At 30.9% G+C, this 26,588-nt stretch overlaps 5 protein-coding genes across 9 annotated transcripts in view; 2 read left to right on the forward strand and 3 right to left on the reverse strand.

Moving 5' to 3' along the window:
* LOC105258051 (glycosyltransferase 25 family member) overlaps positions 1-6,499 on the reverse strand; it is a 35,602-nt gene extending 29,103 nt beyond the window's left edge. The window contains exons 1-5 of the mRNA XM_011269105.3: positions 6,157-6,499; positions 3,510-3,738; positions 1,451-1,793; positions 1,090-1,209; positions 630-819 (exon numbers count right to left, since the gene is read on the reverse strand). Coding sequence (XP_011267407.1) covers positions 630-819; positions 1,090-1,209; positions 1,451-1,793; positions 3,510-3,738; positions 6,157-6,344 — 1,070 coding nt within the window. The 5' untranslated portion in view covers positions 6,345-6,499. The remainder of the gene's footprint in view (positions 1-629; positions 820-1,089; positions 1,210-1,450; positions 1,794-3,509; positions 3,739-6,156) is intronic.
* Positions 6,500-6,830: 331 nt separating this feature from the next.
* Positions 6,831-10,055, reverse strand: LOC105258070 (twinkle protein, mitochondrial). Of its 2 annotated transcripts, XM_011269128.3 has the most exons (7): positions 9,354-10,055; positions 9,036-9,274; positions 8,273-8,957; positions 7,771-8,015; positions 7,599-7,699; positions 7,317-7,533; positions 6,831-7,237 (listed from the first exon to the last, which is right to left on the reverse strand). In XM_011269128.3, exons 1-7 carry the CDS (start codon positions 9,616-9,618, stop codon positions 7,097-7,099), a joined length of 1,893 nt encoding a protein of 630 aa, XP_011267430.1. In that variant the 5' UTR covers positions 9,619-10,055; the 3' UTR covers positions 6,831-7,096. The 2 variants fall into 2 exon arrangements, with proteins under 2 accessions (XP_011267430.1, XP_025266748.1); XM_025410963.1 differs by lacking the exon at positions 6,831-7,237 and having other exon boundaries at positions 7,436-7,520.
* Positions 10,056-10,825: 770 nt separating this feature from the next.
* LOC105258052 (cell growth-regulating nucleolar protein) lies at positions 10,826-12,824 on the forward strand. The gene is made up of 3 exons (XM_011269106.3): positions 10,826-11,081; positions 11,690-12,072; positions 12,202-12,824. The coding sequence occupies exons 1-3, from the start codon at positions 10,957-10,959 to the stop codon at positions 12,738-12,740; spliced, it is 1,047 nt and encodes a 348-aa protein (XP_011267408.2). The 5' UTR covers positions 10,826-10,956; the 3' UTR covers positions 12,741-12,824.
* A 329-nt stretch (positions 12,825-13,153) lies between these two features.
* LOC105258053 (putative inositol monophosphatase 3) lies at positions 13,154-19,600 on the reverse strand. Of its 4 annotated transcripts, none has more exons than XM_025410903.1 (7): positions 19,185-19,306; positions 15,226-15,544; positions 14,844-15,092; positions 14,004-14,164; positions 13,791-13,908; positions 13,449-13,548; positions 13,154-13,367 (listed from the first exon to the last, which is right to left on the reverse strand). In XM_025410903.1, exons 2-7 carry the CDS (start codon positions 15,452-15,454, stop codon positions 13,187-13,189), a joined length of 1,038 nt encoding a protein of 345 aa, XP_025266688.1. In that variant the 5' UTR covers positions 15,455-15,544; positions 19,185-19,306; the 3' UTR covers positions 13,154-13,186. The 4 variants fall into 4 exon arrangements, with proteins under 4 accessions (XP_025266688.1, XP_011267411.1, XP_011267410.1 ...); XM_011269109.3 differs by lacking the exon at positions 19,185-19,306 and adding an exon at positions 18,297-18,315; XM_011269108.3 differs by lacking the exon at positions 19,185-19,306 and adding an exon at positions 19,420-19,600 and having other exon boundaries at positions 13,155-13,367.
* LOC105258071 (tubulin delta chain) lies at positions 17,432-18,889 on the forward strand. The gene has a single exon (XM_025410902.1). It carries the CDS (start codon positions 17,432-17,434, stop codon positions 18,770-18,772), a length of 1,341 nt encoding a protein of 446 aa, XP_025266687.1. The 3' UTR covers positions 18,773-18,889.
* Positions 19,601-26,588: the final 6,988 nt, after the last annotated feature.

A 26,588-nucleotide genomic window follows, 5' to 3' on the forward strand; every position in this document is an offset into this window, starting at 1 on the left:
AGTTATCGCTCAAAAACCTTTGATGAAGGAAGAGCAAAAGGTGAAAAGAAAATGAAATAGAAAGAAAATGAAACTAAATAAATTTCTTGAAAAAAACTTGATAAAAATAAAAAATAAAAATCTTTTTCTTTTATGAAAATAAAATAAAAGTTTGTTAAAAAAAAATTATTTTATTTTCATAAAAGAAAAAGATTTTTATTTTTTATTTTTATCGTTTCTTTCAAGAAATTTATTTAGTTTCATTTTCTTTTCACCTTTTGCTCTTCCTTCATCAGAAGTTTTTGAGCGATAACTTCTTAAGAAAGCATTTTTCGACCCATATTTATAGGAAATTTTTTGTTCAGAATTAAATTTCCTATAAGATCTCAAAGTCTGGCTGGAACGTTCGGGGCCACCCTATATATATATATATATATATATATATATATATATATATATATATATACATATAATCTTCTTTTTATATTTTATAAATATATATTTAAAAATGGGACGTATAGAATTATCGTATTTTAAAAGTACAAATTGCTCAAAATAGATCAAAACGAAACATCGTATCTATCAAGACTGATTATATTCTTGGATTTCTACGTTTATAAAAAATATTTATTTATTATCATGCGACTTACCTACCATCCACGGCATCAATAATTTCTGCCCTAATGCCAAGTTCATCGAAAAGTCTGTGCATCCTTCTACGTCTCTCCGGTCTTCTTACAAGATTAATCATGTAAATGTGATTCAAACCCAAGGTGTCTTTCTTCGGATATATTACGAATTCTCTCAGATCGTCCGATAACGGCAAATAATCGTTAAATGCTGCACAAAAGACATGCAAATCTAACCATCACGAATTAATGTATTCAATACGACAATATTACATGCATACCAAAAAAGTATTTTTAATGAAAAAATGATTTATTGCATAAAACACATTAAATCGCAATTTAGAATACTATTTCGTAATCTTTATTATTATTTATATAATTATTTAATAGATTTATTTAATAATTATTTAATTATTCTAAACGTGTTTCAAAATTAATTAAATTCTGCTTTGCGTGTGTTTTATAATAGAGGCAAGTTTACCTAATATTTCCACTTTTGTGTTGGTCAACCGTTGCATATCTTCCGTGATAGTTTCTTCATTTTCTAGGGGCACCATGACGAAACCGTAAACTTCGTCGTTACACACGAACAATGGTATATCTACAATATAAGTATGATATGCTAAATGTAACACATATAAGTACAAATCTTTTTCAAAATTTATGATATCGAGATAAATTAAATTTTTCATTCAACTAAAGTGAATAAAGGTCAATAGTTTTAAATTTTAAAATATATAATTGATAAGTGTAATAACTTTACTATTAATTATAGCGATAATTTTAAATATATGATAGAGTTTAATATAATAAGTGTGATAAGTGAAATTTCAAATATTTACTCGATTTATTTGCTCCAACGGCAAAAGTTATGATATCATCCTCGGGTCCATTATAGGCAATCAATTTTTCAGCTTTGTAAGTCAAACGATCGGAATCGTATCTTCTTAGATCTATGAGCACCGCACTATGGACCATAGGCACGTTGTGACATCCGGTTTTTTCACGAAATAAAATCGGTTCGTACAGATCCGTTCGTACATAATAATACTCCGCTGTTATTCCAGCCCAAAAGTTACTGTACATGCCGTCCGATCTCAATAAAGGTGCCACGACAGTCTGTCCTTTAAGTACTAAGTCGCGCATAGTGCTCGAATTTGTCAAAAAAACGTCAGCATCCAGCATCTGTAAAAAATTATATTTTTTTTCGATAAATTTTTAATCGATTACAAACAGATCGAATAAAGATATGATGCATTTGTAAACATATAACGCACGATAAAGCGTAAATTTATAAATTTCTAAGTAAATAAAAAAGTCAAATAAAAAAAAAACAAAAAAAATTCGTAAAATATGTAAGTGTAAAATGTGAAAAACTGTAAGCGTAATTATTATGAAAAATCGCGCATATATACAATTACATGAATAACTACGAGTTAATAAAACAAATATTTCATACGATAAATATGTCAAACTGTTAAAATAATATCTATAAATTTATAAATTTCTAAGTAAATAATCAAGGTCAAATTTAAAAAAAAGTAACAAAAAAAATTCGTAAAATATGTAAGTGTAAAATGTGAAAAACTGTAAGCGTAATTATTATGAAAAATCGCGCATATATACAGTTACATGAATAACTGCGAATTAATAAAACAAATATTTCATGCGATAAATGTGTCGAATTGTTAAAATAATATCTATAAATTTATAAATTTCTAAATAAATAATCAAGGTCAAATTAAGAAAAAATAGCAAAAAAAATTCGTAAAATATGTAAGTGTAAAATGTGAAAAACTGTAAGCGTAATTATTATGAAAAATCGTGCATATATACAGTTACATGAATAACTGCGAGTTAATAAAACAAATATTTCATGCGATAAATGTGTCGAATTGTTAAAATAATATCTATAAATTTATAAATTTCTAAATAAATAATCAAGGTCAAATTAAGAAAAAATAACAAAAAAAAAATTCGTAAAATATGTAAGTGTAAAATGTGAAAAACTGTAAGCGTAATTATTATGAAAAATCGCGCATATATACAGTTACATGAATAACTGCGAGTTAATAAAACAAATATTTCATGCGATAAATGTGTCGAATTGTTAAAATAATATCTATAAATTTATAAATTTCTAAATAAATAACCAAGGTCAAATTAAAAAAAAATAACAAAAAAAATTCGTAAAATATGTAAGTGTAAAATGTGAAAAACTGTAAGCGTAATTATTATGAAAAATCGCACATATATACAGTTACATGAATAACTGCGAATTAATAAAACAAATATTTCATGCGATAAATGTGTCGAATTGTTAAAATAATATCTATAAATTTATAAATTTCTAAATAAATAATCAAGATCAAAATAAAAAAAATAACAAAAAAAATTCGTAAAATATGTAAGTGTAAAATGTGAAAAACTGTAAGCGTAATTATTATGAAAAATCGCGCATATATACAGTTACATAAATAACTGCGAGTTAACAAAACAAATATTTCATGCGATAAATATGTCGAATTGTTAAAATAATATCTATAAATTTATAAATTTCTAAATAAATAATCAAGGTCAAATTAAAAAAAAATAAAAAAAATTCGTAAAATATGTAAGTGTAAAATGTGAAAAACTGTAAGCGTAATTATTATGAAAAATCGCGCATATATACAGTTACATGAATAATGCGAGTTAACAAAACAAATATTTCATGCGATAAATATGTCGAATTGTTAAAATAATATCTATAGTTTATTTATAAGAAAATTTCTAGCTCATAGTTAACTTTATATCAATATCTATGTCGTTGAAAAAATATATCAGCGCGAAAAATAATTTATTCTTAAGATAAATTTTTCTCATTAGAGAGGAATCGTTAAGATTAAGAAATTCACTCACGAAAATGAAATCCGCCCATATCTCCCTCGCGTAATTGAGGGCTTGTTCACGCAAATCTATTACATGAGCAAATCTACGGGGTGACCAATCGGCAAATGTCCTCTCGTCCTCGAATCTCGTCGACGTTGCATTTAATTGAATATTCAAGCAATGATATTTTTTGCCCTCTAAGCCGATCCACTTATTTAATATCTCTATAGATCTGTCGACATTATGATCGCTGCGTATCCTAAAATAATCAGTGTAAAAAATCGTGTCATCTTATCGTGATTATTCTTCTGTATACGTTATATTAAACCTGATATAAATATATCATTATATGGAACTTGGTATAAATAAGTCATTATATGAATTTTTCTGATGTAATATAAATAAATCACATTATATCAGAAAAAATTAGTCAATAATATAACACGAAGTGCAAATTCAAATGTGTACATATATGTGTGTACAGTCTGTAAAGTAAGAGCGTGTACAGGTTAATGTGTAGAAAAATTTATTTTTAATGATTTATAAGTACATGGATTTGTTGTACTACATGAGAAGAAAAATGCTATACCATTAATAATGAGTCCAGTCACCACCGGCATTGATAATTGCCTGACATCTCCGAGGCATACTTTCCACTAAGTTGACTGCGTATTCGTTCGGTAAAGACCTCCAAATGAGACGAATTTGTCGTGTCAGTTGCTTCAAAGTGCATACTCTTTTTCCTCGAAGCTTGTGCTTGAGATATGCCCACACATTTTCAATGGGATTTGCATCTGGCGATTGCGATGGCCAATCAAGTGTGACGATGCCAGACTGCTCTTTCCACTCGGTGCAAAGCTTGCTCCGGTGTTTCGTTGTCTTCCTGTAAGATCCAGTCCTCGTTTTTTTTTTATGAAACATCGTTCAGCAGTCGGCAACAAACACTTTTCATAAATTTTAAGCATTTTCGGAGCATTTAAATTGTATGTAAACAGTTGTAATGCTCCAAAACCCTGTTTTGAAAAGCAGCCCCAAAGATAAACTTTTACAGGGTGTTTAACGGTCCGTTGTATTAATCTATTGGTCAAGGTTGACCAAGAACGTCGGATGGTAATATATTCCCAAACAGAAGCTTCGTCCGTAAAGATCACGTTGCTCCAATCTCGGTCCAAATTCTCCTTTGTCCAAGCGAGTCTTTTCATCACATATTTTTCGCTTAACACGTGGTTTCTTCATTGTGCTTCAATATTTGATGTTATGCGCAAGGAGATGGGTTCGAATAGTTGTATGTAATATTTCTACACCCTTCTGTTTTAATTTTGCTGCTCCTTGTCGCAATGTTAAGGTCGGGCTTAAACAAATTCGCAATTTCTTTTTCCATGTTCGGCGTCACTTTGCCTATCGAGCCACGTTCTGGCAAGTCATCGAAATTTTTGATCTTCTTATATTGCTGAACCCACTTAGCGACGAACGATTTTGACTTTCCCATGTATTTAGCAGCCGCTACATATGACATTTTTGGTCCTTTCGGGTGGGAACAAAGGAACACAGCCTCGTAGCACGATGCGTATGCGGCACTCATGGCGGTTAACGTGTTTCTCAGATAAAAATTCGACACCAACTGAATCTTTTGTGACAAAGCATTCACGACAAAGATTCCATCTATCGACTCACAAAAAAACTAGAACGATATTTGAAGCCAACTGCCATTTATGCCGTACACACTCTTACTTTACAGACTGTATGTAAGTTTTTGTTTCAATTTGTCACGTTCCTATTGTATAAATCTCCTTTTATTGTGTAAATATTTATTTAATAATATTTATTTAATAATATTTATTTAATAATATTTATTTAATAATATTTATTTAATAATATTTATTTAATTATATTTATTTAATAATATTTATTTAACATTATTTATTTAATAATAAAATTGACAAAGCAGTAGAATTTAAAAGACTTAAGATATATACTTATATTTATATATATACTTACAAATATATTACTTTTTACAATCAAAAGAAGCATGAAAAAATTCGAGCGAAACGACGCGGCTGCGCATTCGTCCTGTGACGTCGCATGACATCTGACGTATGCGCACTTGCGATTATGACGGTTCGTAAATGGACCGTCTCATCTGTCACTTGACACTTCGCGCTTTAATTCCGAACATACACTGATTGGCGGGCAACTTCAAGTTTGTAAATAATTTTGTTGGCAAATTAAATGAAAGACGAGGCGCCGATAATGGAAAATGTCATCAGGACGATTTTCCAGATGACTTCGACCGGAATTAAATTTGAGGTATTTTCAGCTATTATGAAAAAAAAAAAAATTTAACTCGCCGAATATAACAATTATATAACAATTAAAATTGGGAGATTCTCAAATACTTTCACCGAATTTGCGCTTAAATTGAGGTTTTAATTAATCTGCATCGAGATCAGTTCTTTAATTCAATATTTATCAATATTTATCAATATTTATCAATATTAATTCAATATTTATCAATATTTATCAATATTAATTCAATATTTATCAATATTTATCGTCGGCGAATTTAAATATTTTTATTTTATTAAAATATTTTTCACTTGAAAAGTTTTCCGCGTACAATTTCGACATTTTGCCGGCGCATGGGAGTAAAAAAGTAAGGTTAGGTCTCGTTACTCACCAGAGACATATTCGTTTCTTAGGATAATCCTGTCGCTCCAAGAGGCTCAGAAAGTAGGGCAACGTGTGCGCTTTATTCCTGACTAAAATAGCGATCAACACGGTGGGTTCCTTCGAAATTATGTCGCACGTAGAAAACCACGCGAGGTTGACCGCGAAATAAATAAGATGGTACTTTCCGAGTATCATCGTGTAAAATTGACGCGTATAAAGTTAACGCGTTCTGGTTCGCGTGCGTCTCTCGATGCGATCTGTCAAGATTTAAGTACGGAAACAGATTATGTCGAGAGACGATCCGACGTGATCCCCTTTTCTGTTGTTATCATTGCAAACGTGGGCGGACGCAGTCGGTAAAACAGATCCCATGCAATGAATAATTTAATTTTTATTTTCTGAATACACTTTATATATAAATATATGTGTCTTCTGATTCCTTTCGTACATAAAGTATAAAATACTATCATTTTTTTTTGGTTTTATAGAAAATATCGTAGGAACTTATTTACAGGGTGTATCTTAAAAAGCTCCTAGTAAGCAAATAGCATTATTCCTGATTAAAAACCGAGTCATAAAGTCCTGAACTATTTTTTTTTCTAAAATTCATTAAATAATTAATCAGATTTAAGTATTAAAAAGATTTCTGGAAAGATGAATTGTTTAAAAATTAACACCAAACAGTTTATTTTTTTGCTTATCCAAATCTTCATATGTTGATAACGAGGAAGTTTGTCTTTTTATTGGCGCGACTTTACTTATTAATTACTGCTTTATTAAGCATTATGGGAAAAAATGGTTGAGGAAACTTTTCGACTCGATTTTTAATCAGGAATAACGCTATTTGCTTAGTGGGAGCTTTTTAAGATACACCCTGTATATTTATAATTGATTGGCGCATATTTTTTTCTGACATATTCTTAGTTTTGGCAGTAAATTATTGTTAATCAGTTTCCTGCAGGAAGAGTTTCTTTTCCTTCTTTTGCTTCTTCCGCTTTCGTTTTCTTCTTTTGTGCGTAACTGAGTTTCGTTTTATCGAATTCGAGAACCATTACTCCCAAATCTCCGCTATATCTATTCTTTGCAACCTAGCGATACAATAAAATAATGTTATAGTTGATTACACTTATATCGTTAAAGATGTATCATCTATTTGCAGACGTATACCTGCAAATATTTCTTTCCTCGTAAACTAGTAAGTCTTTTATCTTGTATAATCAATACATTATCAGCTTCTTGACTTGCTTTAGCACTGCCAAAAATAGATAAAGTCGTCAATTCTTCCTCTCGTTCTTTTCTTGGATGTATAACCAGAGTGACATGGCAATTATACTTTGTAGCAAAATTTCGAAATTCTGCTATGATTTTGTCCTGTTTCCAAAATCTATGATATAATGCTGTATAAATAAAATCAAATACATAAAGAAATCTTTAAAACATTTCTCTTACCTGTCCATGTGTTTCGATTCGTCTGATATACCCATCATAAATTGCATATTGTCAATTATTACATGAGCTATATCATGCACATATGTTGCATGTTCAACTGCCTGAAAAAAAAAATGAATGAGTGCCACCTGTACACAATGCTACGTTTTTTACTTATAACATGTGGCCATACATCCATAACAACTCTGATGTTCTGTTGACCATGAAAAGTCATAAAATAAATGGGTAACTTGTTGAAAGCATCTGCATACGTGTTAAACTTGTCCAAGTTGTCTTCTAAAGACACCTCTGCCATTTGTTGTAACATTGTTTTAGCTAGACGTGCATTTCTGATTTCGAAACTGCCCCATAATGTATTGACTCCTTGCATTGCTAAATCTAGCGAATACTCGCTCATAAATGTAGTTTTTCCACAACCTGAAAATATACTGACATGTGTAAAAATATACCTTGTAATGCAAATAAAATTTAGCTATTTTGTTGTTTCTCGATATAAAATAAATTTCGATTAATTACAATTATAATAAATATAATAAATATATATAATAAATTATAATATAAATATATATAATAATTATATAATTATAATTTATATTATAATTATATAATTATAATATAATATAAATTATAATATAAATATATATAATAAATTATAATAAATATATATATTATACCAGTGGGTCCAGTTAGAATTGTAAACTCTCCTCTTCTGTGTCCCTTTAAAATTCGATTTAGGGCAGGATATTTTTTCCACTTTACTCCTTGAACTTTATCTATATTTTGCAAATCACATAATACATCTTGTCTGAGATCATCAAAAGTAGTAATACTTTTGTGCCATATCGGTTGGGCATTTGCCAAAATACTTTTAAGGTCATAGCCCTTATCCTTGGCTAGCTTTGGTCTAGGTTGCGTATCAATTGGTCTCACAAAGTAGCATCTCTTTTCATTTAATTTCTTGGCAAACTGTCTGGCTGTGTACCAGCTAGGTTCGTCATTTCCAAACCATAAGATTAATTTCTTAAAACCCTCCAGACTCGGCAACAGCTGCTGCGGTAAGTTTTGTAAATTATATGGCAAGCAGATAATCATATTTGCTGCCTTTTGAGATGCTAATGCCAGCAAATCATGTATCGTTGGCACAATCACTGCAGTTCCATCAGCTCTAGTGCTTTTCTGCTTGTAACTGATAAATCCACCAACATTGCAAATAGGTACGGTTTGTTCTAATCCTGATTCACTAGAAAGAGTCTTATAACCAACAGTAATGTTTCCAAAGGCAATTAATGGAAAATATAATAATGATGGAGCAGCCGCATATACTCCATTTAATTGGGAGATGTCTTGTTGTGAGATTTCCTGTAACATTTTATATTTATATCATATAAATAGATACATTAAAATTATATACATTGAAATATTTATTAATTAACTTACTGGAAGAGAAAATGTATATCGAACTTTCTCGTACAAATCTGGCGATAAATCTGCCACTTGCTGATTAGATTTCATTATGTTATCCCATTTTGAAACATAATCTGTGTGAATTCTCATAGTATTTCTCAAAGACTCCAACTCCTGTGCATTATTTGCTTTGCTTGATTTTTTTAATAACAAAAACTTCTCCAATATGTTCCATTCGCCCTTAGAATTACATTTATCACACATAAAGTATCCTTGAATAAAATAAGTTTTTTTTTTAAGAGAAAAAGAATTATTTTAATTGTAAATTATCTACAAATTATTATTTTTTACCTGTTGTCTTATTAATATAAATCTTGGCCTTTTTTAATTTTTCAAAATCACATATAGGACATTCTATAACTATGCATGCATGTCCTTCGACAGTGGTAATCTGCTTTTGCCTCAAACTCTGTTTTATTTGAGATATCGAGAACCCAGGTACTGCTTCGTTTATTGTGCTACTAGTGTTATCAGTCTGATATAAACGATGATAAAATGTCCAAAATTTGTCGCACCTTTTTGTCCTTAAAGAGCGCATCAATAATTTTAAAGACATTATTTTTCTTGCTTGACAATTAAGACTTCATTAACAGCAGGATTATCTTTATCATCTAATCATATAGAAATTGTTCCTTTCAGTAATGTACAGTCGCATTTCGCTAATTTATCCCTTTTTCAATGATAATTTTATAAACACTGCTATAATACAATTTTCAATGATAATTTTATAAACACTGCTATAATACAATTTTTTAGACATCATCCAAATCTATTAATGAAAACCTATCTCGTGAAAGCTTACTATTGTTTACATCATTCATGAATCATATTTTCGTTATGTATAATAAGAATGATATTTAGAAGCCGATAATAATTTAATAAAATTTTCTAAGCTAATTTTCCCTGACAATGAATTAATTGTCCATAATTAGCACACTATACAGCATTCATTGATAATTATATTGATGATTGTAAATAACAGAACCGGCGTGTGTAAAGCACGTGGTACGTATGTACGTGGGGAGAAGGGAGAGAGGGGGAATTATTTCTTTCAGTTCTCCTTATTGCTACACTTTCCACACTTAAAGTGTAAATATAAAGGGTGTCCCAGACCATAGTACACCCCTTTTAAAATGAAAATAAATGAAATCTTAAAATTAACCTTGAAAGTAACTATGATGAAATAATCAAGGTCAATTTTAAGATTGACAGAGGCATTTTTAGAAAAAATGTTTGATACAAAAGTTTCTTATTTTTTCACAATTCGAATCTGTAATAAAAAGTACATACCACGTTCCCCTAAAAGAATTTAACTTCCGTTCCGGATGGCGTATTTCCGGTCGGAATCAAAAGTTAAAAATATCACCATTTGATAGAGCGTATCCGATTTACTTAAAAATTGTTCGCGATATTTGATAAAAGCCATTTATTTTTATTTTAAAAGGGGTGTACGGGTGATCTGGGACACCCTGTATACACACGATCTAAAAAAAGAAAGAGCTAAGGATTTTTGAAAAAGTGTAGTTGAGGATTTTTGCCAATTTTATAGGATGACATTTTGGTTTTCTGAATTGTTGAATTTGCAAATAGAATAAAGGATTTTTTATGATTGTGATTAAAAAATTCATTGATTTCGTAATTTTCTTTTTTCTATTTTCTTCCTCTTCTTTTTTTTCGGATAAATGATTGACCAATCGGAATAAATTTTCGCTCCTCTTACCCTGATTGGTCAATCAAACGCTCTCTTCTGATAGGTGGATTTACGAACGCAATCCTAGACGCTGTGATTTCTCGTGTTGTCTCGTGGAAATATCGGATTTATAAATTAGCGTCGATATATTATTCGATAATAAAATTATTTTAATTAATATTGCTAAAATTAATTAAAAGTATCATGGTTGTATTTACTTGTAACCATTGTGGCGATACGGTGCAAAAGCCCAAAGTGGCTAAACATTATCAATTTAGGTGCCGGAACGTGCCCTTTTTAACCTGTGCGGATTGTTTAAAGGATTTTCGGTAAGGATTCATAAATGTTGAATTAAAAAAAAATCTTTGCGAATATATAATTGATTTACACATTATATTATTATATATATTCCTGGACAAAATTAACGCATAATTTTTTTCACTTTTTCTTTAAAAGCTGATATTTAAATTTTAACAAAAAATTTTAAAGAAGTAAAAAAAAAATTATGCTTATGTTAATTTTGTCCAGGAGTATGTATATTATTATATATTATATTATTAATATATAATAATATTATATATATAATAATAATATAATAATATATTATAAATATTATTTATTATTATTTATTATTATTATAATAATATTATATTATAAAATATTATAATAATATTATATTATATTATTATATTATATATATTATTAATATTATATAATATTATATATAATATTATATATTATATATATTATATATTATATATAATATTATATATTATATATAATATATAATATTAATATTATATAATAATATATATTATTAATATAAATAATATTATATTATATTATTATATTATTATATTATATTATATTATTATATTATATGTCATATATTGTATGCGAATGATCACATGCTTTTAATGTCTTGGATTATTTCAAGGGGCGAGGAATATCTTGCACATACCAAGTGTCTAACTGAGGCTGAACGATACGGTGGAAAAGATTATGTTGCAAAGCCTAATGCAAATAAAGGCGAACGCAAGCAGCAGGAATGGATTTGCGTTGTTAATAATTTGTTGAACGGAACAATAGATTTATCCAATGCAGAAAGAAACTTTCTTCAAAGTTTATCGAAATATGAAAATATACCAAGGAAGAAGGCTAAATTCCTTAACTTCATACGCAGTGCAATGGGCAATCGTGTAAATATGACAATTGTGGAGAGCGTTTGGAGTAAAATGGAAAATGCACATAAACAAAGTCAAGATTCTGCTGTACATACTCAGGAACAAAATACTACACAAACTCTAGGGCAAAATAATGGTGAGGAATTATAGTGGTTAAGTTTAAAAACAACACTGAAAAAAATTCCTTTTAGTATATATATAATATCGATCAATATTAATAAATAATATAGATAAAATAATGAAAAATATATTTGTTTTTTGATAGATAAGACAACATGCATTCAAAACAAAGATTCAAATCAGTCAATTGATAATCAGAATATTGTTGAGAATCAAAATAATGAAAATATATGCAAAGAAAATAATTTTTCGAAGCATCAAAATGGAAACAATGAACCGTGTGAGACTAATAGTGATAATGTGAGTGAAAAGAAATCTAAGAAACGACGATTGAAATCAATTAATGATCAAATATCAGAGGATCTTCAACCTGCTGCAAAGATTTCAAAAACATCCACTTTAGAAACGAACGAAAATGAAAGTAACAATAATCCATTTGATTGGAAAAAAACTATTTTAGATGTTGTACAAGCTAAAAGTGAGGTATCTTTAAAAAAACTACAAAGCAAAGTTATTAAAAAATATATATGTTATATTTCTAACGTACAAGACGTATGTAATCCAACTGACGTAGAACGTGAAAAAGCTATTGCAAAGTTTAATAAGACATTGAAAAAGCTGAAGAAAGCATCTGCAATATGCATTCTAGAAGATATAATAAAATTACCCACTCTAGTAAAATAATCATTTTCATGCAAAAGTACTGGAGAAAAATGCAAAGTAATGTGTTATATAAATAATGTGAAAGAAAAAAGAAACATTTTATGTAATTGTATACATAAAAAAAACTATCAATGCAATAAATCAATTTGCAAATAATTTTTTATCTCACATTATATATTTTCACTAATATATTTTTATAAAATACTTAAGTTTATAATTTATAAAACTGTGAATGTGACTATTGTAACTTAATTTATTGTATAAAAGTCTATTTTTATACACCTATGAGAAATATATTTCTTACAGTAAATACTTAATGAAATAACAGTTGTTGGAAGATATGTAATCTTATTGCCTATGAGAGTGTATTAATATTTATCACTTAGAACACAAACTTCTTTCATAAATAATACTCATAAATAATAATCACTTTCATAAATAATATACACAGTCTCTTAATTTTTGTTTTATGTGTAGTTTACTTTTAATTTATGAAAATCAGATGGAAAGTCATGTAAAAATTTTTCAGAATACCATGCATGATCACTCATAGTTGCTAAGAGACCATTTGTAAGTACTTTGGCATTGTTAGCTCCAAAATAGATTGGTTGTTGATCGTACAATTGTGTCACTGTTCCTCCTAAAGCGCTATATTAAAAAACAAAAATACATAAAATAAATAAATACTGAATAATTAGACTAACATACAGCAAAACAATTTAATAATACTTTAGAATTGCTGTGCCTGCACATATATCCCATTTTTTGATAGCAGTTGTATGAACATATGCTGTTGCATTGTCAACAGCTACTTCCAAGAACTTATATCCTAAAATAAAACTTTTTTATAATAAAAACTGGAGATATGAAAAAAAAAAATAAATAAAAGCTAAGTTAATAAGAAATAAATACATAATATATAAAAAGCTCAAAAATCTATATTATGTATAAAAATTATTAATTTGTTTGCAAATCACTGCAAATCATTTGGAAATCATTGTATCAGCAGCATTGTACAGCTCTGTTTTTATTACAAAAGTATGATTATTAATTTTTAAAACATTTTTTTACCTGCACCAGCAGCAGAAATAATTTCAACATTGTTGCCAAAGGCAACTTTAGATGCATTTTTAACTTGTCCAGCGTGTGAAAGAGATACAATCAGAACAGGTGTTTTATTATCCTTTGTCTGTCGAATAAAAAGTAGTTAAGATGTTTCAAAATTTACTTTATTTCAATTATATACACTATTATCTTTTGATCAGATTTTTAAATTTTCATTACCTTGGGCAAATTTTTCAAATTTCTTGATACACCATGGTTAGTCCATGTCCAAAACAAACTATAATTCTGCCTTGTTTCAAATGGCTTATATATAACACCAATAATTGGTTGTCCTTTCACAGCTATACATACCATAGTAGATACATATTGAAGTAAATTCTCTAAAAATATAAAATATAAAATATTGTAAAATATATTAATAATTTAATTTTAAAAAAGCTGGATAACAACAAAAACAAAATTATTGAATGTCTTTTTAGATACCATTTCATAAAAATAATTGAATCATTTGCTCAGAAAATATTTAATAATAGGAAGGATATTTAGCAAGTTTAAAATACAATGAAAACATAATATGTTAATAGTTTTTGTATCAGTTTAGTATTTTGTATCAAATTTAATTTCTCTATTTTGCCTATATTATTAATAAATTGTTTATTTAAGGCAATGATTATAGGCTTTACCCACAATTAATATTTCTGCAATAATCTATAATATGGATTTTATACTATTATTACAAAACTGTGTATGTATGATATAATTGTCTCTTTGTATCTGTCTTATATCCATAAATCTTTTGTATCTTTTTGTATCATTTGATCCTGAAAATAATCAATACCTCTTCAAGATCTAATCATAGACAAAAATATTAAATTGCAGTTACAGATATTTTTCTCATGTTCACTTATCTAAATTTTTAAGATTTTCTTTTATAGAATTTATATGTGTGTAACATAAAAGTGTATTCATCACAAATCTTACAAATAATCCTACAAATTATATAGAAAATAATTTTGTTAAAAATATTAGAATATTATTGAAATAAAGATATATTGTTACCTGTAAACTCTTTGGTAGCATCAAGAGGATCTATCCAAATTGTAATATCATTAATGTTCACAATATCATCGCTTATATTATAACCATCGATACTTTTAACAGAATTCTTAATATTTTCTACTACAATTTGGTCACAATCCTGTGACGTTTCCTCGGATATCACAGTAATTCCTGGAAATGATTCCGTTAAAGCACGATACATGGCACAATGAGATCTGTAATCTGCCGCTGTTACTGGGTCATTGACTCCTTTAAAGGTAATAGGAAAAGAATCATGTTTTAATTTACATTCTAAAATATATTGAAGAAAAGATATGATAATAGTTACATATTAAATACCAAGTTATAGCTTATTGGAATAACAGAATACTAAGTTGTATACCTTCTCTGGTTTGGCCTTTGCTCTCTATTTTAAATTTAATCTGATCGTGCACAGCCACTACTTCGGATCCTCCAATTTCTGCCGCTCTTATAGCAGCGGCGAGAAGCTGCTTCAAGGACACGTCCTTCTCGTTCCTGTGTCGATTTGCACATAAATAGATGATGCCACAAATCACCACGGCCACGCATAAAACTATTCTCTGCGTACGTACACCCATCCTATTGTACATTACAAGTCAGGTGGCTGGTAATTAACAAATCCGCGTGTCGAGATGCAGTCTTCCTGTCGCGCACACCTTTTTAGTGCGATTATAAAAATCCTGTTGGCAAATAATAATGATGACAATTAACAATGCAGTTCTTTTTTTAATCTCATTAATAATTCCATCATTAATTAGTGCGGATATAACGTACTTTCGACACTACCTAAGCTTTTGTGTAAAAGCAATTTGCGAAATTTGTATCGACTAGTCATCGTCCTTTTAATTTTTGCAAAATAATTTTTTTGCAAGATATAATTTTTCTTGTGGTTAGATTTATATGCTTATCCAATATTATTGATCGAATCGATGAAACAAAAAATATAAATCCTTTTTATAATTTTTTATTTGTCAACAAGAGACGACTGTATCGTGTTTGTAAATTAAATTCGAGATGTGCAAAATTTTCTCTTAACTCGATTTTAATTGCGCTTTCCGCGAGTTTAGTGTTACTTTCGGAGACAACTTTTCTCGCGCGTGCGCAGCATAAAATGACTGCGAGATCCAGGGATGTGCGGCTAGAAATTTAATATTTTTATTTTTATTGACACATTTAATATAAAAAACGACACTACTGCAAATCTAAAGAAATTTGCAATTATTTAATACATATTTTTTTCACTGATTTTTACAGCATTTTTAAATCTCCCAGTAAACACCAAATAACAGTTATATAACAGTTATACAGTGCCTACCAAAAATTCCGGGACGGTCGAATATTTCATAAATTATGCACTTTAAAAAGAAATGTTTCAGAAAAAAGTTGTATGGCTTAAAGGGGGCTATAAGATAGTGCCATTGGTTTGACCTTGAAAAGTCGTTTGAAGGTCACGTGGAGGTCACCTTCAATTTTTTAAATGGAACCACCTATTTTATTAAATATTCTGGTAGCTCACATCAAGAGCTTTCCAAAACTCTACAATTAAGTTAGTTTTCATTAAGTACTTTCCGAGTTATGAAGCTTAAAATCATTTCTTAATTTTACATAAACCGTAAAATATCTTGTAAAATATTCATTTTTCAATTACCTTACCTTAATACTTTATGTACAAAATAATGAGAAGAATCAATTGGTGTAAAGAAAAAACATAGTTGTTTCTAAGAAAAAATATGTAATTGTTAATTGCAATTTACATATTTTTTCTTCGAAACAATTATGTGTTTTCCTTACACCAATTGATTCCTCTCATTATTTTGTACATAAAAGTATTAAGGTAAGATAATCGAAAAATGAATATTTTACTAGATATTTTATGGTTTATGTAAAATTAAGAAATTATTTCAAGCCTCATAACTCGAAAAATACTCAATGAAGAAATACTTTATTATAGTGTTTTGGAAAGCTCTCGAGATAAGATACTTGAATATGCAATAAAAAATAAATGGTTCCATTTAAAAAATTGAAGGTGACCTTCACGCGACCTTCAAACGACATTTCAAGGTCAAAGCAATGGCATCGCCTTATGGCCCCCTTTAAGCCATACAACTTTTGTTTGAAACATTTCTTTCTTTAAAGTACGTAGTTCATGAAATATTCGACCGTCCCGGAACTTTTGGTAGGCACTGTATAACTGTTACGTAACAGTTACATGACATGTAACAGTTATATTGTTGAATGGGAAATTATAACAAAATTATATAAATGTTACTTGGTTTCTGCTGGGTTATAAGAATAGAGGATCTAAAAAAAGCGTCTTTTTCTCTAGGAATTTGACACTTCGATGAAGCCATGTTCAACGCGCATGTGCGAGAAGCTGTTTCTGCGAATATCGCGCAGACGTAATTTTTTGGCGGGAAGCGCCGACTGGATGTGAATTTCGAAATCGCTTGCTCGCCGATCAAACGTCGCTTGAATTCTCTCCCCAAATAAACCGTCAAACATCAAACGTCAAACGTCAATGACACAGAGAGCCGTTTGAAAGCTTCCAGTGGAGGAAATTCTCGGAGATGCTGACGATACAATTCGGCCAGTGCGGGAATCAACTCGGACGCGACTTATTCTCCAGGGTGTGCGCCGACCTCGAGAGCCCGAACACCGGCGTGTCTCATGGGGCCAATTACGAGTACGTGGAGAGCACCATCGAGAAGTGGTTCGACGGAATGACGGAACGCGGCCGGCATCTGGCCAGGGCGATTCTCGTCGACACCGAGGAGAAGGTGGTGAACGGGATGTGGAAGGACCCCCAAGCTTCCTGGACCTATCGAGCGAGCAACGTCGTCTGTCAATCTGGTGGCGGTTGCGCCAACAATTGGGCCTACGGCTATAAGATAAGCAGTCAACGACTTTCAGATAGCATGGTGAGTGTCACTCGACGAGAGATTGAGAAATTGGATCGTTTCCAGGGATTCCTCCTGCTCCTCAGCTCGGCCGGTGGCACGGGATCCGGTGTTGGAAGTCGGATGGTTGAGACTCTACGCGACGAGTACGAGACCAAGTCTATAGTGGCTTCGATTGTGTTGCCATTCACCTTCGGCGAAGTCTCCACTCAGAATTACAATACTGTATTGACTCTGGCGGAGTTTTCCGACAGAGCAGACTTTTCTGTGCTGTTCGAGAACCAGCAGATGCACGCTATGAGCACCAGTTTGTTGAATAATTCCAATACCATGTTATGCGACATGAACAATATCATTTCTGAGAATTTGCTCGCCGCCTTTCAACCTAGCGACGAAGCCAGATGCAACATGAATTTCTTAACATCCAAAGTAGCTGCGCATCCCAATTTTAGGTTTGTAACGATCAAGAGTGCTCCACATGTTCCCGCAACATCTCTGCAATATGAACCCAATTACAAGTGGAACGTGTACGTACGTCACTTGAAGCAGACTCTTCGAATATCGAAATCGCAGGTGGAATTGACAAATGTTCAATTAAAAGCGCCAAATCCTTCACTGAGCAAAACAGTTGTGTCTCATACGTACAGCCCTTGTGTATCCAATATTCTTGTGACACGTGGCAAATCTGTAGAGAATGACGCTATAATGTTGGAAGATCTGCAGAAAAGGCATTTGTATCCAGAGTGGATTGCATCAACAGAGTCGTTGACTCACTTACACCAGGAACGCAAGTTCTTAAATAGAGACAAGTTTTTAGCATTGATCACCAACAATTCAGAGATACATCGGCCATTGGACACGTATCTAGACAAAGCATGGAATTCTTATAAATTCGCAGCCTTCTTACATCAATATAAACAGTTTGGCTTGGAGGAAGACGATTTCTTGGAAGCTTTTACAAAAGTTGAGAACATAGTGCAGGAATATAAAAGCTTGAAGAGTGGAAATTAAGTTTTTTATGTGATTATTGTGTGCATGAAAAACTGACATTTTTTATTAATTTGACATGTTTGTAACTTTGACTCAAACAAGAAAACAAATCTGTGTTGTTTTTCAGTTACGACTTGAATTTTAAAGTTCTTAGATAATACTTTATGCTTATTTGTGGATATGACACAGTAGCTTACTAGAACCAAGAAACTTTCCACAATTTTTTACACAACTTAAGCATATATAATACTTGCACTTATTATTTATATTTGTTCAATTCATCTTGAAAAGTTGACGATTCTGAACCTTTACAGATTTTTCCTAAAGAATGATCCTTTTGCACCGACATCTCTTCACTTTCAGGTACATATTTCTATTTATACATTTATATTTATATCAGGTATATATTTATTTCTCAATTTATTCTTCCTACTTTTGCCAAGTGTATTATGCGTAGGCGTTTACGGGGGACCTTGAGTATCACGGTCACGGTTACTACGAGATGGGCGAGCTGTGATGTCACTTGGGAATCGACCGAGCTGCTGGACTACGGGACATGACGTGAAAGAGACTCTCTGTAGAAGGAGGACAAACGGAGAAAAAAGGAGGCGGCGAAGGGAGGGAGGAGAACGAACGAGCGAGGAGAACCAATGAGCGAATATGCTTACCGAGGGAAAAGCGAGATGAGACGAAGTCATTTGTGTCGACGTAATACTATGCGTCTGAGCCTCGTCTATTTAGCGAATCTTCTGCGCAATTGCCGTCCCTGAATCCCAGCTCCGGGATGGAAATCCATACGACACACACACGTATATATGTCGCCAGATATACCTTCTGCGCAATGTGCACGCGTCGCAGAGAGATAGAGCAAAAATAAAGGAGTCGACCGTCCCGTTTCTTGGAAGAGGGGAACGTTTCCAGGAATCTCCGTCAGCCCCCCCCCTCCCTCTACCTCCCATCAACTCGGAAACAATCCAAGGAATGATCGAGCGATGGAATCTCGGCGGCGAATTAGCCAATTCCAAGACTCAATCTCGTATCCCCAAATATCTACGTGATATTTTTCTTCCTCTAGTATGTATATTGGATTCATAATTCAGAAAAATTCTTAATACTGAATATTGTTTCTTTTTTTTTTTTTTCATTATATCAAATATATATTTATTGCATAATGAATACGAGAATAAAATTTTCCAGTCGCTTTAATCAAGCACAAAGATATTCATATGCATTGATTTGTAAATAGGAAGTTTAAAATTATTTTATTTTCCATTCATTGACGTGTTTTTTGCTTTACAAACAACATACTTAAAAGAATAATTTAAAAATTGAAATTTTCTTTTTTATATTTCTTTTATTTACAGGTTCCATTTTAATCGACCATTTTAATAAACCTGAATAGTTTTTTAAATTTTGATTGTAGTTAGTTTTCATTAAGTACTTTCCAAGTTGTGAGGCTTGAAATAATCTTTCAATTTTACATAAACCATAAAATATCTAGTAAAATATTCATTTTTTGATTATCTTACCTTAATACTTTTATGTACAAAATAATGAGAGGAATCAATTGGTGTAAAGAAAAAACATAGTTGTTTCTAAGAAAAAATATGTAATTAATTGCAATTTACATATTTTTTCTTCGAAACAATTATGTGTTTTCCTTACACCAATTGATTCCTCTCATTATTTTGTACATAAAAATATTAAGGTAAGATAATCGAAAAATGAATATTTTACAAAATATTTTACGGTTTATGTAAAATTAAGAAATGATTTCAAGCCTCATAACTCGGAAAGCACTCAATAGAAAAATACTTTATTATAGTGTTTTGAAAAGCTCTTGAGATGAGCCACAAGAATATGTAAAAGCACATAGGGTGTCCCATTTAAAAAGTTGGAGGTGACCTTCACGTGACCTTCAGATGACTCTTCAAGGTCAAACTAATGACACCGTCTTATGTGCCCCTTAAAACCATACAACTTTTGTCTGAAACATTTTTTTCTACAATCAAAATTAAAAAATTTATAAATTATTTTAATATCTAGTCAGTTAATCAAAGGTTCATTGACAATAATGTAACCGACCAAGACTAGCCTAAAAATTTTTATTTATTTGTTTCGCCCATATGATTGTGGTCATTTAAAATTAAAAAAGTTATTCAGGGCGATTAAAATGGGACATCCTGTATATTTTTTTTATTCATCTTCCAATAATAGTCTAACTTTAATCTTGCTTTCTTTAGGTCCTGGAGGATTCACGGTGCGAGGATAAAAACAGATGTGAAAATGGCATTGAAAATGGCGTGGGAGGACGGCAGAAGTCAATAGAAGAGGTAAAGGGAAATTATTTTCGAAGAAACGTCTCGCTTCCGGACTAGGTCGCAGTTGACGGAGGTTCCCTCGCGGTCATCGCCGACTTGCGGTTTGAATACCGAAGAGGCGTGGTTTGCGTCGTCGACGTAGAAACCTGTTCGTTCTCCGCGCCTCATCTCGTTGCAGCGTGTGACGTCAGCTGATCCCCGTCTCCGCAGCCGACCGACCGCTTCCTCCCTCGCCCCCGCGTTCCCCGGCGATCATCGGGCGCTCTCTGGCGTCGGAGTCGCGGCACGATGACGCGCGCCATTTTGTCCAGTGTCCGTCGAACGCGTCGTGCGTCGGGGTGCGTACCGGGGCTGCGGGGTTGCTTGTGCGAAACAGAATCCGAGAGCGCTCAGGACAAACTTGTGCGAGCGGGCGAGCGTTTCTCGTTGCTCGGCTCGAGGCGGGTGTAATATGTATTGCGTGCCTTCTAGATTCGTGTCTGTGACGACGACGAAGAGGAAGAGCGTCTCCTCGAGTTGTGAATTTCATCGCTGCGAGCTGCGAGGGCGGATGTAGCGTCGCGACGACGCTTGACAAGTCAACGACGCGCGAGGATAGTGAATGGCGACGAGGATCGCGATCGTGCGAGCACTCAAGCTCGTCGTCGGGAGCAGCGTTTAGCTGCAGGTGAATGTCGAGAGGGTGGCAGCGCGCCGTTTCTGATCGATAAGAGACGCGGGCGCGCGCGCGCGCGCCCGCGTCTCTCTTCGTTTGTCCTTCTTGGAGAAGGAGATGCGTTCGCTCATCCCCTATTTTTCGCGAGAGGGAAATGCTCGCGATTCGACTGGAGCGATAATACGCTCGCTCGCTTGTGCGAGTCGAGCCTGAGAAAAGTGAAAGCTCGCCTCGATCTCGACCGCGGGACCGATGATTTTCTGCCCGCAATATTTTTTGCATTCGCCGCATTTAGGATGGCGTAGGTGATGGACGCCGGGATTTAGGGTGCAGGTATATTTCTAGACCTTTTGTGGCGGAAAATGCGAGGGGAGACAAAGGGATAGGCTGGTTGTAGCTTGGACATGTATATTTAATGCTTTACAATATATATATATGATTTTATAAACTATTTAAATTTCGTCATATATTTGGTGAAAGAGAGGTGACATTTTACATTGATTAAAAAGAGTCAAAGGTCAAAGATGAAAATGGCTTAACAACTTTGAGAGGATCAACTGTCAAAGAATGATTTAATATTTTGAATTTTTTTTTGATACACGTTTTTCTGAGAATTTGTATGATTTTTGCGCATCGATGCATTCTAGTCCGTGCAACCGATTTGCTAATAGTGCACAAGTACAACTAAAATATGCTCTCACTACGACTAAAAAAGAATACATTAAATGAAATTTGACATAAAAGAATGTTAGTTTCTTTGCATTTTTTCTGAAAAAATTTAGATTATTATAATTCGTAATTCTGATATAATTTTGTAAATTTTTATATTTTTATTGTTATTATTTACATTTTAATTTTTGCACTTTTAATAATTAATTTTACTACATCATGCTTTACTCTTTTGCTCATAATTTGAATTTAATATTGGCGATTAACTTAAATTTGATATAATAGAATGTTAGTTTCTTTGCATTTTTTCTGAAAAAATTTAGATTATTATAATTCGTAACTCTGATATAATTTTGTAAATTTTTATATTTTTATTGTTATTATTTACATTTTAATTTTTGCACTTTTAATAATTAATTTTACTACATCATGCTTTACTCTTTTGCTCATAATTTGAATTTAATATTGGTGATTAACTTAAATTTGATATAATAGAATGTTAGTTTCTTTGCATTTTTTTCTGAAAAAATTTAGATTATTATAATTCGTAATTCTGATATAATTTTGTAAATTTTTGTATTTTTATTGTTATTATTTACATTTTAGTTTTTGCACTATTAATAATTAATTTTACTACATCATGCTTTACTCTTTTGTTTGTAATTTGAATTTAATATTGGTGATTAACTCTTTTATTTATAAGAATTTATAAGAACTCTTTTCATTATAAGAATAATTATATTTCATTGATTTAAGCAACGGTACAACAAATGTCAAATTTTTGAGAAAAGGAAAAAAGATTATGCGCTATTTATTATTATATTTTATTTTCTTCTATCAGATCCGCATAATTATAATAAATGAATAGTATTTAATGAATATATAAATACTATTAATGAATATATAAATACTATTAATATTACAAACATACAGGGACTCTATTATTTCATCTTAGCTTCTTGCTTCATAATATCACAATGATTAGACATAAATACACGTCAAAAAACTTATAAAAAATTGAGAAATGATAATCTTAATAGCAATTCTTATAATATTTATAATTAATAATGATTTGATATCCATAGGGCTATTTTTTCCGAGATAAATCGATCGGTTGGGCGATTAATCGTGGGGCCAATCGTCTTTGTAATCACTGACAGCATTGCGATCACTGGTCATTATCAAGTAGTGATTTCGATGCCAGGATGCACAGCTAAAGCGTACGCAAACTATCCTTTAAAGATTGAACCTCGCGATTCATGTGTTTGCTTATGTGACTTCGAAGGGCAGTTTCATTCATATATAACAGCTTCATACGATCGATACTACACGTGAGACAGATACAATCTTTAAATATATTTAGACGTATATATATATATATATATTTTTTTTTTTTTTTTTTCAATTTACTTCGTATTTTTATTCACATAGATGGAAAGTATTTGATCGTGCATATACAATGTGATGAAATTCTTAATTAGGATTATTCATTCGATTTATTTATGTTCGTTCTATTTTTTTGATGTGTGCTTCTATTTTAAATTTTATATATATTATATTAATATTGAATTTTAAATTGCTTTAAATTTGTTTTTATTTAATCAAAGCCGCAGAAAGTCCGAATAATATTTCTGAAAGCAGATGAACAATTAATAATTATTCCTTATAATTAACAAATAATAATCATTCTTTATAATGAACAAATAATAATCATTTCTTATGTAAAATATTAGAACAGAATTTTTTGTCTGTAATATTCTTTCCTGAAAACTAAGAACATTGTTGATTTAAAGAAAGAAAATAACTTTTGAAAGCATTGCAGTTTTATTTAATAATAATGTCGAATACAATTGTCATAAAAATAAATATATAAAACTTTTACTCAAGGTCAGATTTTACAAAAGACAATAACCGAGCAATAATTAACATGCAAGGAGCTAAATCAATTTGTTTGGCCGATGAAATATTATGGTTACAAGTACTGATGAATAATAATATATAAAAAATTTTCAATAGACACCGAGATCAAGCAACACTCGCATCTATTTAACGGCGTAGAAAATACATTTTTATTTTTTTTTTTACCTTCGCTTTTGTCCCTAAGGGACCGCACCCGTGTGCAGGTCCTAAAAAAAGTATTTTTACCTTTGTGTACGTAGGGCAACCTGCACGCACGTTATTTTGGACGAAAGTATATCTACATCATGAGTTCACTCAACTCATTTTTACATCGTATTTTCTATAGAAAATAATATTTATGCGTAGATAAAAAAAGATAAAGATAAAAAGAGAGAGAGGAACGGATTTAAAGATCTAGTTCTACATAAAAAGAGAATTAGCTTTTGAAAACAAAATAGAGATTAAATTTGAGAAACAAATGTTACTATTATGAACAAGCCATTATAAAATTCTACTATAAACATTCCAAGATAAAATTTGTAAGTTTATTATCAATATACATTGAGATTAAACCTTAATAAAATTAAGTTAAAGAGAATTTAATAGTTTCCATGAAATGATTAGAATTTAGAAGGAGAAAGAAAAGTAGAGTTTCATGTACAGAGTCCTCTAAAAGTTCCGGTCAAATATCAAAATCAAAGCGTTTTTGCTGAAAAAAATGTTTCAGACAAAATTTTTAGTTTTATAATTTTAAAAGTTCTATTGAACGGTTATATTCGTTTGAACAAATGTTTTTTAAAAACAACTATGTATTTTTCTTATACCAATTGATTCCTCTCATTATTTTGTGCATAAAAGTAATATAATCGAAAAAGGAATATTTTACGAGATATTTTATAGTTTATGTAAAATTAAGAAATTATTTCCTCATAACTCGAAAAGTACTTGGCAGAAAACTTTATTATAGTATTTTGAAAAGCTCTCGAGATAAGCTACAAGAGGTGAAATGGATATTACTATTTAATGGAACTTTTAAAACCTTTAGATTTTTATCGGAAACATTTTTTTCAAAAATGCTTTTGAGATATTTGACCGTTTCGAAACTTTAGAAAGACCTCTAATATAAAATATATCATTTTTAATGTTATCTTTTGTGTATATATATATATATATATATATATATATATATATATGTGTAGTATGTCAATTTATTTCATCATACTTTCATCATTATCACATGAACTGATAAAAATAATCATAAAATGTTTTTTCTTTTCTAGAGAAATAAGATGAACATTCCCGATTTTTGTTGCTTTTTTTTTAGAAAGTAACAGCATGTACAATATTGTATACAAGTCATATGAGCAACGAACTGGCATATGCGATGTTAATATTCGCTGCTATTTCTGTCAGATGGTCGTATGTAAGTTGTATCTGATCGAAGTCGCAATTTACGTACACGGGGTGCATAGAATTAGAACGCAGAGGGTATATATCCCTCTCGTTAAAATCCATATCTTTCATAAAAATTGGCAACTCTTTGGAATATTACTGAACTATGTTTATTTTTTTGAAACAAACTATTTCTGCGCAGCTTCCTCTTTTCATTTTGGAAGCTTCATAAAATTTTTATTAAATATTTCATGTAAAAATTATATATTGTTCATTTTAGAATCAAGCTACATTAATATAAAAAAACTGATAAAACTTGATATTATATAATTATAATTATAGAACTAAAATACACGCATCTATTCGAAATTAGTGTTAAACATTTGACAAAGAATATAACAATCGAGTAATTTAGAAATAAAATTTCTTATATTTTTTTGGAGTTGATGTCGAAAATGAATTCGCAGTTATATTATATTGCATTGAATGCGTGTCAGAGGATTAACGATGACACTTCAGAATTTGCTGGGTTCAAGTAACCTGGAACTTGGCAAGACTTCGATCCAGGTGCACAATATTAAAGGCACACCTACTCGTGACTCATTCACTCATTGGAAGAGTTCCTGGTTTCTTTCGCCCTTTGTGTAAGGGATGTATATATGAAGTGAATATAACTTACTATATCTCATTTACTTAAGCCACCAGTAACTTATCTTCTAAATGTGCAGGAAATATATAAATTTTTTCCAACTAAATTTATAATTAAAAAAAAAACAAAAGATTTATTCTTGTTCTCGAATATTATTTTTGTTCGAATTGTCCATGAAATATATCTACCATAAAATATATCTACTATAAAATATAATTAAAAACCATTAAAATATCTAAATCGTTATCTTGA

This window comes from Camponotus floridanus, unplaced genomic scaffold (assembly GCF_003227725.1).
Source record: "Camponotus floridanus strain SB8 unplaced genomic scaffold, Cflo_v7.5 scaffold36, whole genome shotgun sequence".
Lineage (NCBI taxonomy): Eukaryota > Metazoa > Arthropoda > Insecta > Hymenoptera > Formicidae > Camponotus > Camponotus floridanus.